Genomic DNA, 14,239 nt, shown 5'->3' on the forward strand with positions numbered 1-14,239 from the left:
CTCCTGTCATCCCCAGCCAGCATGGGCAAGGAATGTTGCAAATAGTAGTCCAAAACACCCAAAGAGAGAACCAGGTTGAAGAAGTTTTTCATAGAGTATAGGAACTACTAATAGAGCAGTAGGCATGTTTTTCTACTGTTACTAGAACCCAAATCTTGGCATTTCTAGAAAGAGAGATAAATTCAGAAAATGCGCACCGAGAATGCTTTTGACAATGTTTTGCTTTTTTGTAGTTTTCATCATGGGGGACATGAAAACTCCAGACTTTGATGACTTGCTTGCTGCTTTTGACATTCCTGACCCAACCAGCCTTGATGCCAAGGAAGCCATTCAGACAGCTGGTGAGGAGAACGAAAACCATCTCAAGCAGTCTGGGATTTGTATAGATGAAAGCGCATCCTTGTCCCATGCAGCGCCAGCTTCTGACATTCCAGTTGTGAGTGTCATTGTGAAGAACACGTGCCGACAAGAGTCATTTGAAGCAGAAAAGGAAGGCAACCACCTAGGACCAGGCCTGCTGCACAATGGATTCCGGGGGTCTGAACTTCCCCTGGAGACTCACAATTATGGGAAATTTGATTCCACTTTCATCAATGGTGATGGCTTGAGGAACTATCCTGAAAAGTTGGAACAGACAAAGTCAGAGCCCTTACCAACATTCAGTCAGTTCAGTCCCATCTCCAGCCCTGAGCCGGAGGATGCACTCAAAGATAACAGTATTGTAGATAAACCTAAACATGTCCAAACTCCCTATTTTCCACCGCATCCAATGTATATTCCAACTGGGTCATCTGTGTTAGATCTGCTTAGTAGGACCTTGCCAGAACCAGAGTTTAGTAGGTTTATGTCAACCGGGCCATCGCTGCTAGATCTGCTTAGTAAGAAGATAGCAGAACCCGAGTTAAGTATGTTTGATCAATACTGTAAAAGAGATCCAAAGATAGATATGCATGAACTGCAAGAAAGCAGGGTGGATGCTAGCAAGAGGGAACGCGACAAGAGCCCTGAGAAACGGGAAGGCCCTGTCAAAGATCTTGTGGACACCAATAACTTCCTCAGCGAAGGGTTGCAGCTTGGCAATTTCCATAGCAATAACTTGGGTGAAAGTAAAGGATCTGTGCCTGAAATGAACTACTCCTCTTCGTCAGTTCCACCTCGCCAGCGTATCAAACCTGCCCACTCCAAGCTCTCATCCTGCGTCGCTGCACTTGTGGCCCTTCAGGCCAAAAAGGTTGCAGGCATTTCAAAGGAGGACCAGGGAAACTTGACGAAGGAGTCTTCTGGGCCCTTTAAAGATGGCATCAAGGGAAGCCCCAAGATGCCAAAGTCACCAAAGAGTCCTAGAAGCCCCCTTGAGATGGTGAGGAAAGTCAGCAAGCAGCCTGAGTCTCCCCGGAGTGTGTGCAGTGACAGCAGTAGCAAAGGCTCTCCTTCGGTGGCAACTGGTTCACCCCCAGCAATTCCCAAAGTCAGGATCAAGACTATTAAAACCTCCTCTGGTGAAATTAAAAGAATGGTAACAAGGATCCTGCCAGAAGTCGATGACTTGGGCAAATCTCCTCAAGACATGGAGAGTTCAGCAACCGAAGAGTTTGTGAAATCCTTCCCTTCACCAGAACCAAATGCATCCATGGACACTGAGTCATGCAAGGACTTTGCTAAAGCCACAGCTCAAGAGGCAAACCTAGCAAGTCCCCACGTTGACAGTATGAGTGCAGACATTCCTGTAAGCAGCACCCCTGGTGCACCCCTGCTGGCAAACAGCAGCAGCGGGACTATAAAAGTAGGTATTGTGGGACAGCCGTCAAGCAAGAAGCAGCAGCCAGGTGTGGTGGCGCAGCCCTCTAACCCTGCCAGCCTCCTTCCTAAAGCCGTGCACCTGGCCAACCTCAACCTGGTTCCCCACAGCGTTGCGGCTTCTGTGGCGGCAAAATCTTCCGTGCAGCGGCGCGGCCCGTCCCAGCTCACGCAGATGTCTGTGCCGCTTGTGCACCAGGTTAAGAAAGCCGCTCCTCTTGTCGTCGAGGCATTCAACAAAGTGTTGCATGGTGCCAATCCTGTGCCAATCTATACTCCAAACCTCAGCCCTCCTTTTGACAGCAGTATTCACTTACCTGCGTCTGGGTATTGTTGCCTGGAATGTGGCGACTCATTTGCCTTAGAGAAAAGCCTCACCCAGCATTACAGCAGGAGAAGTGTCCACATTGAAGTCATGTGCACTCAGTGTTCGGCAACGCTGTTGTTCTTCAACAAATGCAGCTTGCTCAAGCATGCGAGGGATCACAAGAGCAAAGGCTTTATCATGCAGTGTTCTCAGCTGTTCATGAAACCCATTTCCTTAGACCAAATGTTTTCACCTTCTCCAACAAGCTCTTCAACGTCTTCGACATCTCAGACGTCACGGTTGCCCCCTCTTCCGCATAAGACTTGCGCTGCGCCGGGAAGCGGGACTGGGAGCTCGACAAATGCCCAGCCAGCTTTGCCCCTGTATGCGGACCCGTTGAGACTAATTCGTCACGGATTAAAGTGTTTTGAATGTAATAAGCAGGCACTGGACTATGTTGCCCTAGCAGCACATTATCAGAGAACCTCGGAAGATAATGAGGGACTGGTAAGTCACTTCCTAAATAAAGATCAGAGCTATTTTCTGTTGGGCCTAGATTAAAAACAGCCAGACACTCCAAACGTACATTAAGATAGGCACACGAGATTAGTTAACTGCATCTTTCCATGTTCTTGGGAGCTATACACTATGTGCAAATCTAAGAAAAGAGGCAGGTGACTGAAAAGAGCATGGAGATGGTGATCTATATGTGTGATTTATGATGATTGAATATACAGCATAAACCATTCAGTGCCAGAAATATATTGCTTCATCCCCTCAAGTTACTGAGGGAGAGAAGAGATTGATGTATTTCAAAGCTTATATTATTATTATTGTATAGATTTATTTGCCTAGGGGTTTTTTTTAAGTAGCTTGCTCTGCTCCATTTGTTGGCGACATGAACAGCCCATTTCTGGTCAGTGTTCATTCAAAAATATTAACTGGACCTAGGCTTCAGTTCTCTGCCCAATGACATGTAGAGAATTATGCAGATGGAAGACTGTGGTCTAAAATAACAGGTTTGCATAGCAGCCAATGTGTTGTGTGTGTCCCTTCCTGGTCCACACACACTTCCGGTCTTCCTCCTACGTGGAAGGAGCTTTGTTTAGCCGTCCGAATTGATCAGTTGACAAACCAATTTCAAACCATAGTTCCTGAAGCAGTCCTGTTTAAACTAACCATAGTTAAAATTAACCACATTTCTGAGTCTGGGCAACATAGCAAGCTGTGATTAATCAAAGACAGAAGTGGAAGCTTTGAAATGCTGCCTCTTTGACTGAAGGGTAGAGACACCATGCAAGCCTGAGACTCGCTGCAGCTTGTTCCTGCTTGTTCATGTCACATGAAACTTTGGTTTAGTGTGACATGCAGGTATGTTCCCCAGGAAATATTTACCTTCTTTTAGACCGAGAATGAAAAGGGTTTCTTTTAAACTAATGGTTTTCTGCACACTTCCCATCTTACCAGTGCTGCTTCATAAAGAAATGAATCTGAAATATGTTGCTACTTTAGTATACAAAAATTGGATAAACAAGGAGCAAAATAGCAGTTTTGGCACCAAAGTTTTCAGCTCAAAAGCTGTAATACTTAGACAGACTGCAATCCTTGGCACATTTACATGGACATAAGTTATGTTGAAAACAGTATGTGATCATTCTAAGTAAAAGTGGTCAGGACTGTTAAGAACACAGTTAACTCCGATCCAACATTTTTCATCTAAATGAGCTGTTGACCTATTTATCAGTTGTTTTTGTTTTTATTATATATTTTGTGATTTATGTTGTAACTGCCATGAGATTTGCAAGTATAGGGCAGTATACAAATTTAAAAAATAACAATAATAATAAGTGGCAGGGCACTTCATCACACTTTCACTTCCTATCTTCATCTGCTGCTGACTGCAGAATTGTTGAAATTCAAACAACCTTGGTTGTGTTATTGTACCCCATTGGTCATTGAGGATGTTTCAACAGCAATTTACCCCCCAACAATACCTTTACTTACTGGTACTTATAATCAGCAGTAAAATTGAAGAGGAAAGAGAAATGAAATGGAACGAAAATTCCATCAACAAGCTTTCTGTCGCCCACTCACCTGCTGCATGCCTTATGCAGCATTATGTAGGCTTGCAATTTAGTTTTGGAGTAATGGACTATTAGTTAAGAGCCATCTCCATGTTCTAACTCCCTTGCTTTATTTAATAAGCTTCATGTTTTGAAAGCCTTTGGGATAGAACTGTTGAAAAAAATAATGAAAATGGTAGGAAGGCTTTGGCATTAAAATATTGAAATAAATTTCCTGTTTAATCCAATAAACTTCATTACCCTTTTCAGTTCTGTTGGGCCCATGCAAGGGGTTGAGTGAAATGTATGCTTTTTACACGTGCAAGTACTTCAGCTGACCAGGTATTATGGCCTGTGGCTGCCACTGGCTTTGTTGCTCTGACATCATACTGTGATGTCATAAAATGCCCAGGAGCATTCTTGGAAGTATTTCACTGGCAAAGGACAATGAGTTGTATTCAGTTAGCTTTTACTCAAAGTAGCCTTTTGGCTAAGGTGGTTGGTAGTGTTTTACTTAGAGTAAACCTATTGAAATTAATAACTATGACTAGCTTAGGTCCATTAATTTTAGTTAATTAATTTATCTGCTCAGAGTAAAAGTTAGTTGAACACAACTAAATTCCTAGCTGCTTAGACAAATAATACTGTGAGGGAACTGGCACCCACGTCCTTAGCACAATTAATTGGAATTACCGCATTTACTCGAGTCTAATGCGCACCTGAATTTTCAGAACCTTGAAACCAAAAAAAGTATTTGCTGGCAAATGTAAATGTGCCATCGAATCTAATGCACACCTTAATTTTTTGCAACATAATTTGGCCAAAAAGGGTGAGTAAATATTAGATTCGAGTAAATATGGTATGTCCCATGGATTTCAGGCACTCACTTTCTGATTTTGGTGTACTTGTGTTTACAGTCTTCATGTGTGCAAAGTCTCTAGTTTCAACTGCTCAGTGAAAAGTGATGTAAAGTTCCAGGGTGCAATCTTCACTGATACAACCCAATTTAATTTTTTAAGATCCTTAGATGTGTCAATTCTACAGTGGCTAATGGCTATTCTGTAATGGAAATCATCAGCTAGGATACTGGGGCTGACTGGAAATCTTGACAGTTCCTTGAATCCTGTTGGGTTTGGACTCAGAGTTGTCTTGGCAATCACAGCTCCAGTTCTGTGTAGCTTTTGTAATAGGCGTTTACACAGTTTGCTTTATTCTTAACCCAGTTGGTTGTTGCATTTTTGTGTCTTCTGCCCTCCCCACCCTCTTCTGTTCATATTTGGGATAGAAATCACAAAGCCTGCTTAGCCCAGTCTGTAGCCCAGGCATCCCCCAACTTACGCATGATTGCATATAGTTGTGTGACCCATGGGGTGTTTTGAGCCACCTGTTACACGCAAAGCATGGAGAAACCACGTATAATTTATTTTAGCTGACCTCCACATGGCTGCTGCAACACCTTAATTAATCCTCAGGTTGCCAACTGAATGCAAAATTATTTCCCAGTAGCCTATACATGTGTAGTCATGTGGAGAAGATGTCATATTTGGAGTTGAGCATTCCCTTGGAATAAGCCCAGAAGTGGAAACAGATACCGTTCTGGCTTCCATCTTAAGTGCTAAATGCTATATTGGGCTTTTTTTTGTTCTGGCACCTCTCAGGTGGGCGCTATTGCCATTACAGTGGAACCTCGGAAGCTGAACGCCTGTTAACTCAAATGTTTCTGCTCCCGAATGATCGGAAACCGGAAGTGATTGTTCCAGTTTTCGAATGGTTTTCAGAAACTGAACATCCAGCACAGCTTCCAGTTGGCTGCAGGATGTTTTGGAAGTTGAATGGACTTCTGGAATGGATTCCATTCGACTTCTAAGGTACGTCTGTGGTGCTCGTGATTAATTCTAGCACCTCTTTTTCAGGAAAAATTGCACTGGTTTTACCTGTCTTATTTTGGGGGATTTATTGTAGTTACCAGATGCTTTCTGTAACTACTTCAACCCCTTCAAGGTAGGGAGTTGAACCAGTAACTGTTGAGGTTCATGCCAGAAATATTGACAATGCTGATTTTGCAACACTAGGTGGTAGAGGAAGTAACATGCTCAAAATTGCTCTTCGGGAAAATCCATCAATGCTCATTTGTAGCTGTGCACTGGTAGGGGCAGCGGTATTCGGCAGCACAGACAGGGTGGTGTCACTCACCTGCCTTTCCATCGTCAAACATCACTGCCAGCTCCTAGCAGCCTTTCTCAACCTGTGGGCCCCCAGATGTTGTTGAACTACAACTCCCATCACCCCTAGCTAGCAAGGCCAGAGCTCAGGGATGATGGGAGTTGTAGTCCAACAATATCTGGGGACCCACAGGTTGAGAACCGCTGGAGGTGAGAAACACTACCCAGCCTGCACTGTGCTGCTGACCAGTACCAATCTCTGTCAATAGTACTGTGGGACTTGCTGTACTCTGCAATGCCTCAGGTTACTCCAGGACGACCTATCCTGCAGCTATCCATCACAGGGGCTTCTCCCAATCCCTTAATGTCCTGCTTTGGGCCCTTTTAAAAAAGCACTTAACTTTGCTATTCAGTGTAGCCTCATTATAAATCCCAGAGCTCTTGCTGGCTACTTATTTATCATATTATTATTTATTAAGTTTCTGTACCACCTTTTATCCAAGGATCACAGTGTAGTTTACAATATCCCAGCTTCTGTTGGGACAGGGACAGTGTAACACTCCCAGTTACTTCACCATAATTAAGGGGCTGGAACTGAGGGGAGGTGTGCTCTTCTACTCAGATTCTGCTTGTGGCAGTGTTAGAAACTCAGCTATATAAGCTAGGTGCCAAATTGTTCCTTTAACCAGCATTGCAATCGTCAAATCGTCTAGTTGCCATTTGGGGGCAAGACGGCTCTAAAGTCTTATTTTTCAGACGATGGACTGACCGTGATGGATTCTCAGTGAAACATTGGGCTAGTTCAGATGACAGCCTTGAGCTAGATTAAGAGCTTTGAGATCCTAAAGAAGGAAAACCACTTGATCCAGGGACAGTCCACATTCTGTTCTCATTTTGGTTCCAGAAATTCTGATTGTGGAGAAAAAGTATAATGGGTAGAATTCTACAGAACGTGTTGCTAGCATGTAAAAACAGTCAAGATCCAAGGATCCCCAGGCATGCACATCCAGATGGTGGAGACTTTAGGTGCCATCCTGATGCCTAGGCATCTTCTTCTTCTTCTTTTTTTTAAAAATAAATTTTATTAATTTCCATCCAAATATACATTTCATCTCGAATACAACAATTTATGTCTGTTTTGAACTTCCTTCAGCGTCTCTGACAGTCATCCATTATTATATCTTTAGTACACATTCCCTTTTTTTCATATTGCCATTATTCCTCCTTACTCCCATTATTTTTAATAAACAATACTTCTTTGTTTTTTTACAGTGCCTCTTGAAATCCCACTAACGTTGTATTTATACCACATACGTTTTTCAGATAGTCCACCAATTTCCCCCAGTCTTCAATGAACTTTTGGTCTTTAGTATATCTGATTTTCCCAGTTAATTTGTCCAGTTCCGCATAGTCTATCAATTTTAATCTCCATTCTTCTATCGTCGGTATCTCCTCTTGTTTCCACTTCTGGGCCAACAGGATTCTGGCTGCCGTTACAGCATATTGGAAAAGTTTAAAGTCCTTTCTTCTTATGTCCTTTCCTACCATCCCTAGAAGAAAAGCTTCTGGTTTTTTCACAAAAGTATATCTTAACATTTTTTTCATCTCATTGTATATCATTTCCCAGAAACTTTTTATTTTATTACATTCCCACCACTGATGAAAGATCGTCCCTTCTTTTTCTTTGCATTTCCAACATTTGTTATCAACCTTATACATCTTTGCTAGTTTTACAGGAGTCATATACCATCTATAAAACATTTTCATTACATTCTCTTGATGCCTAGGCATCTTCACTTGGTCGCAAGTGGCCAATAGCCAGGTGCCCAAAGCGCCTGGCACCAGGCAAATTTTGAACGCTGGCTTGTGGGCTTCCCATAGGTGTCTAGTTGGGCACTGTGAAAACAGGATACTGGACTGGATGCGCCACTGGACTGATCCAGCAGGCTCTTCTTACCTTCTTATTAGCAGGTTTGCATTCCCCCACCTCTCCTTACACTGGCATGGCTTCCCTCTTCTCTCGCTGCCAGATGGCACTGTGGTTAATGCTCTCCAGCATTGCCTGTTAAGCAGCGTTTTAAAGCCTAGCTTTAAAACTGGTTACAAAACCTTTTGTAAAAGGAACCCCTGTTGGCATAACGAATAGCTAAGGTTGCTGCTGATATAAACCTCAGCAGTGGTGAACAGCGGATCAGCTGGGGCGGAAGACAGTGGTGTAACTCGTGCTGGAGAAGAAAAGAACAGGAGAGCACAAAGCAGCATGCAACCTTCCATTTTATTATATTTTTTATTGCGTTTGTACCCCTGCTTTTCTTCGAGAGGTTCAAGGTGGCATAGGTGGTGCCTGCACCCGTTTTATCTTTGCAGCAACCCTGCGAAGTAGGTTAGACTGAGGACGACTAGCTTAGGATTACTCCATGAGCTTGATGACTGAACCCTGGTCTCCCAGTTCCTAGTTCAGTACTCTAACCGCTACATCTCATCACCCATATTCTGTGTACAGTGTCACCTTGAGCCTTTACCCCACTGGCTTTTAATTGAATCATTATCCTGAACTAGTAACTTTGAATCTAGTAAAGGTAAAGGTACCCCTGCACGTACGGGCCAGTCTTGACAGACTCTAGGGTTGTGCGCTCATCTCACTCTAGAGGCCGGGAGCCAGCGTTGTCCGCAGACACTTCCGGGTCACGTGGCCAGCGTGACGAAGCTGCTCTGGCGAACCGGCACCAGCGCAGCACACGGAAACGCCGTTTACCTTCCCGCTATAAAGCGGTACCTATTTATCTACTTGCACTTAAAGGTGCTTTCGAACTGCTAGGTGGGCAGGAGCTGGGACCGAACGACGGGAGCTCACCCTGCCACGGGGATTCAAACCGCCGACCATGCGATCGGCAAGTCCTAGGCACTGAGGTTTTACCCAACCCACAGCGCCACCCGCATCCCTGAATCTATTTTTGTTAAATTTCAGCAAAGATTTCCAAATGTGAGACAAAAATACTGGTTTTGACCGGTTTCCTGTTCAGGCTCGACTTTACCATTTCTGACCTTTTGAAGGTGTCTCCTGTGCTGTGGTGGGTGCATGGTTGTAGAAACACTCTAATGTGCAGATTTCTATGTCAGGCTGGCATGTGATATATTCTTGTAACTCTGTAAGAGAAGCCATCAATTTTCCCATTGTAAAAACTACAAATAACCCCAAACCCCTGAAAACAGATTAGCACCGCTAAAGCTGCAGTTAGGGCATTAATCAGACTCTGTGACCTACAGGAAAACACAACAGCAACCTTTATTGTGTTGATTCATAGCCTGCAATGACAAGAGCAGCCAGGTGGCACCTGGGTGGCACCCACCATTCCAGTGGGCAATTCCAGGGCCCCCAAAGTTTTGCATATGCTGCCTTTGTATTATTCTGGCGGTTCCCTCACTGCGAGAAGCAAAGCTACAGGGAACCAGGCAGAGGGCCTTCTCGGTAGTGGCACCTTCCCTGTAGAACGCCCTCCCACCAGATGTCAAAGAGAACAACAACTACCAGACTTTTAGAAGACATCTGAAGGCAGCCCTGTTTAGGGAAGCTTTTAATGTTTGATGTATTACAGTATTTTAATATTTTTTGGAAGCCGCCCAGAGTGGCTGGGGAAGCCCAGCTAGATGGGTGGGGTATAAATAATAAATTATTATTATTATTGGATTTGAGGAGCCTATCTACAATTGTTTTGCAGAATTTGATTTTCTAGAATTGCACCGTTCATGATAGAATCCATCTTGAATCTTCCATAGAAACAGAAAATACCACCTTATACTGAGTCAGACCAATTGGTCCATGTAACACATAGTATTGTCTACTGCACTGACTGGCAGTGGCTCTCCAGGGTTCCAGCCTTTACCTGGAGATGCCAGGGATTGAATTTAAGACCTTTTACTTGAGTGGGTGGGAGCTGAGCTGGTCAAATGGGTGGGGTACAAATATCATCATCATCATATTTGGGGGTTAAAGCAATTGCTCACTCTTACTCTGAAGCAGGGGTCGGGAGCCTGCGGACTTCTAGAAGTTGTTGAACTGCGGCTCCTATCACCCACCCTGACCATTGGCAATGCTGGTTAGTGCTGATGGGAGGTCATAGGTCCCCGTTCCTGCTTTCTTCTACGCTATCTGTAGGTGGGGTTGAGTTACACTACCAGGGGTATTCGTGGAATTCAGGCTGCCTATGGCCAGCAACTTCCAATGTGTACAAAGTCCTATAGAGAAATTGAAGAGACGCAGGGAAGTTGTTCGAGAGCATTTGTTCCAGTAAAATCTGGCTTCAGGTAAAAACAAAAAAACCCACGAAATAAAGTGAGCTCTTACAATGTTTCTGAAATAAACGAGTAAGCTAAGGAACTGGTTTTATCCAGTGGGTGTTTGCCAGTGAGTTATGCAGCGCTGTGCTGTTCTTGCCTCTTTCCCGCACGTAGGCTTTCCTTCAAGAAAATTAGTGCAAATTCCATGTCTCTCATTGGTGAAGTTTTTGGCTTAATTAAAAACAAAAACAGTGTGGTTGAACTTCAGTAATTGCTGCTTTCCCTAGCAGGGCAACCAGAGCATGTCACCACACTATAAACCTTCAAGCAATAGATTATAGATTATAGTGCAGGCATAGGCAAACTCGACCCTCCAGATGTTTTGGGACTACAATTCCCATCATCCCTGACCACTGGTCCTGTTAGCTGGGGATCATGGGAGTTGTAGTCCCAAAACATCTGGAGGGCCGAGTTTGCCTATGCCTGTTATAGAGAATACAAATAAAGGAAAAACTGAGAACCCACAGTTGGTCAATACTTCTGTTAGGACATTACCCAGAATAGTGATGAAGCTTTCCAGTACTTCAGAACTCTTGTCTTAAACAAGATGGGAGGATGGGAAGAAAAAGCTGGGAGCAGTGCTTTTGCTTCCATGTCCGCAGTTTATAGCAGTCTTTAGGTGGGACGCAGGAGGAATTTGGCAAGTATATTTGGACCAAGACAGAACTAAATAATTACTAGATTATTGACTGAAAAATAAGGCTGAGGTATTTAAAGACTTTACCTTGTTTGATCAGCTGATTATCCATATACCATCTGTGAACCCTATAGTTTCTTGAAAACACAATGACTTCAGTTTTCTTGTAATTCACAGCCAGCTGTTCTATTTGGCAGTATCCTGAGAATGCCCTCATCAATCTTTTTAGGCTCACTTTTGTTTGAGATAGAAGTATCGCATCATCTGCGTATAATAATACAGAGATGGCTTTTGTGGCCAGTTTAGGGGCATGATACTCTGGGGATGTTAAACTCTGGACAGTGACATTTATATATACTGTATTTTTCTGTGTATAAGACTAGGTTTTTTTTACTCTAAAATAATGTTTAAAAACATGGATCATCTTATACATGGAATATATGCATGGGGGGACGAGTGATTAGTTTCAGCCAAAATTAGGGGTAGTCTTATAAACGTGTGTGTGTGTGTGTGTGTGCTATACACGGGAAAATATGATAATTAAAGCAGTGTGGGAGCTAGGATGCAACCTTGCTTAACTCCCTTTGTGGCTGCTACAGATCCTGTGAGCTGCCCATTTGTAGAGCAACACTCTTTCAGCAGTGTTTTTATATAGACATTTAATCAAGAACAATAATATTTTATCTGTATCTAAGAGTTCAACTAATCCAACAGTCTTACTCGAGAGATTGAATCGAATGCAGCTTTCAGATCAATGAAAGCTGCATATAGCACACCACCCGGTTTCTTAGCATACCACTCATCTGTAAAATGAACTAGTACAAAGCAATGATCTATAGTGGATCTGACTCAACTAAATCCTGCTTGCTCTTCGGCAAGAATAGTTTCATCAGTTATCCAGTCAATTAGCTTATTGTAAAGATGCTTTGCATATAATTTGCTAATTAATGGTAGCAATCTAATTGGTCTATAACTAGCTAGATTGAATGTAAGGCCCTTTTTGAATATAGGGCTGTGGCCCAAACTTCAGGAAATATTGATTTATTGTTTTTCTAAAAAAAAACGCTTCCATTTCTCTTATCAGTGAGAACACATTCAACGATATTAGTATCCATTTTGATTCTCGGGAGAGGACTACCTATTACATTTGGAGCCAATTTCTGATAGCTGAGCCAGGAATTCATAGTCATGCCATCAGGATTGTCCCTCACCCTATCATATTCCAAGGGGGGTTGAGTTTGCAGCTCTGCATCTATACACTTCGAAGTTCCTCTGGTAGCCCTCTTTTTAACTATACACTTTGGAGAAACAGCTTGTGAGCAAAAGGCTTGATTGCCAATTGTTTCACCAACGTTTTGTTGTCCATGCTGTTGTACTTGGGTCAACCTGGACTGTAACTTAGCTAGTTTGGTGAGAATGTCACTTTGCTCTTTATTTGGTAGGTTAACAGAATTACTCAGCAAATCCTCTTCTTCTGGAACAGTCCCGCCTGCTGAATCTGGAGGGTAATTTTTATTCAGAACTGCAGTTGATTGATTAAACCTCTTGGATTTTCCTTGCATAATCTCTGGAGTTGCTGATAGTTATTCTTCCCATTGACTGTGATCTTTGTTGGCAATAGGACAGATGTCAGCTTTAGTTAAGGTGACTTTGTTACTCCTGTTCACCCTTTTGGGTACAAAAAGTGGCTTAAGTGATGTGTCTTCAAAATGCAGATAAAGGAGGACTCATTTCTGGGCTAAATGGGCCTTCTTTTTTATGATTATGGCTGCTGAAAGTTAGAAAATTTGTCTTGAGTATCCATCATTAAAGAACCCCTTGGTTGATTTTAAATTGATATTTCCAACACCACAACCTAGGAGTAAAGTTAGGAATTATTATTCTTTGTGTTTTCTGTAGACACATAACAGTGCAGAATCTTTGTTCATATTTTATGACATTTGGGTGGGTCAGATGCAGTGACAAACTGGTATAGGGTTAAGTCAGAGGTGACAAATGTGCAGCCCTTTGGATGTTGTTGGAGGCCAGTGGTGGGATTGTGGGAGTTGTAATCCAGCAACATCTGGAGGGCTAAAGGTTAGTGTTGTGTATATATGCCTGTTTCATCCAAACTGGCAAAGTGTTGCATTTGTCCTGCAAATCAGGAGAAAAGGAGGCATGTAATTGTGGAGAACATGGGCCAGGTGTATTGAATAACTAAACTTTCATTATGGAAACTGTGAGTGACAGATTAATTTACAACTATACAAATGAAAATGTAATTTCAATAGATAACACTAAATAATAATAATAATAATAATAATAATATTTATACCCCACCCTCCCCAGCCAGAGCCGGGCTCAGCTAACACCAATAAAATTACAACAAAACATAATGGGGAGGACGGGACACAAACAAACAAACACCAGTTTATTAAAATACGGGTTAAAATACAATTTAAAATGCAGCCTCATTTTAATAGTAGCCCATAAATCAAAACCATAAGGGGAGGGAAAACATAAGGGTCAGACTGAGTTCAAACCAAAGACCAGGCTCTGTCTTGCAGGCCCTGTGGAAAGATGTCAAGTCCCACAGGGCCCTAGTCTCTTGTGACAGAGTGTTCCACCAAGTTGGGGCCAGTACTGAAAAGGCCCTGGCCCTAGTTGAGACCCATCTAACCACTTTGTGGCTTGGGACCTCCAAAATGTTGTTATTTGTGGACCTTAAGGTCCTCTGCAGGGCATACTAGGAGAGGCGGTCCCGTAGGTACAAGGGTCCTGTACAGATAATTGGATAATTTAATTCTAAACCTGTCAACTGACCACATTCCTTTGTATGCAGCTGTATTTGTAGCATATCACAGTTTCTAATTGTATACGGAAGTCAAATATTTGATTAAATACAAGCTACTGCAATGAAACACTAGGATGAGAGAGATTCAGAGTTGCAGATAAG

The 14,239-nt window shown here is 42.8% G+C and overlaps 1 protein-coding gene across 1 annotated transcript in view; it reads left to right on the forward strand.

Annotated features, from left to right (window-relative positions):
- The first annotated feature begins 233 nt into the window (after positions 1 to 233).
- Positions 234 to 14,239, forward strand: part of ZNF592 (zinc finger protein 592) — a 31,891-nt gene continuing 17,885 nt past the window's right edge. The window contains exon 1 of the mRNA XM_081887601.1: positions 234 to 2,611. Within this exon, the coding sequence (XP_081743727.1) occupies positions 242 to 2,611 (2,370 nt within the window). The 5' untranslated portion in view covers positions 234 to 241. The remainder of the gene's footprint in view (positions 2,612 to 14,239) is intronic.

The sequence above is a fragment of the Podarcis melisellensis genome (assembly GCF_964234715.1).
Source record: "Podarcis melisellensis genome assembly, chromosome: 14".
In the NCBI taxonomy this organism is placed as follows: Eukaryota; Metazoa; Chordata; class Lepidosauria; order Squamata; family Lacertidae; genus Podarcis; species Podarcis melisellensis.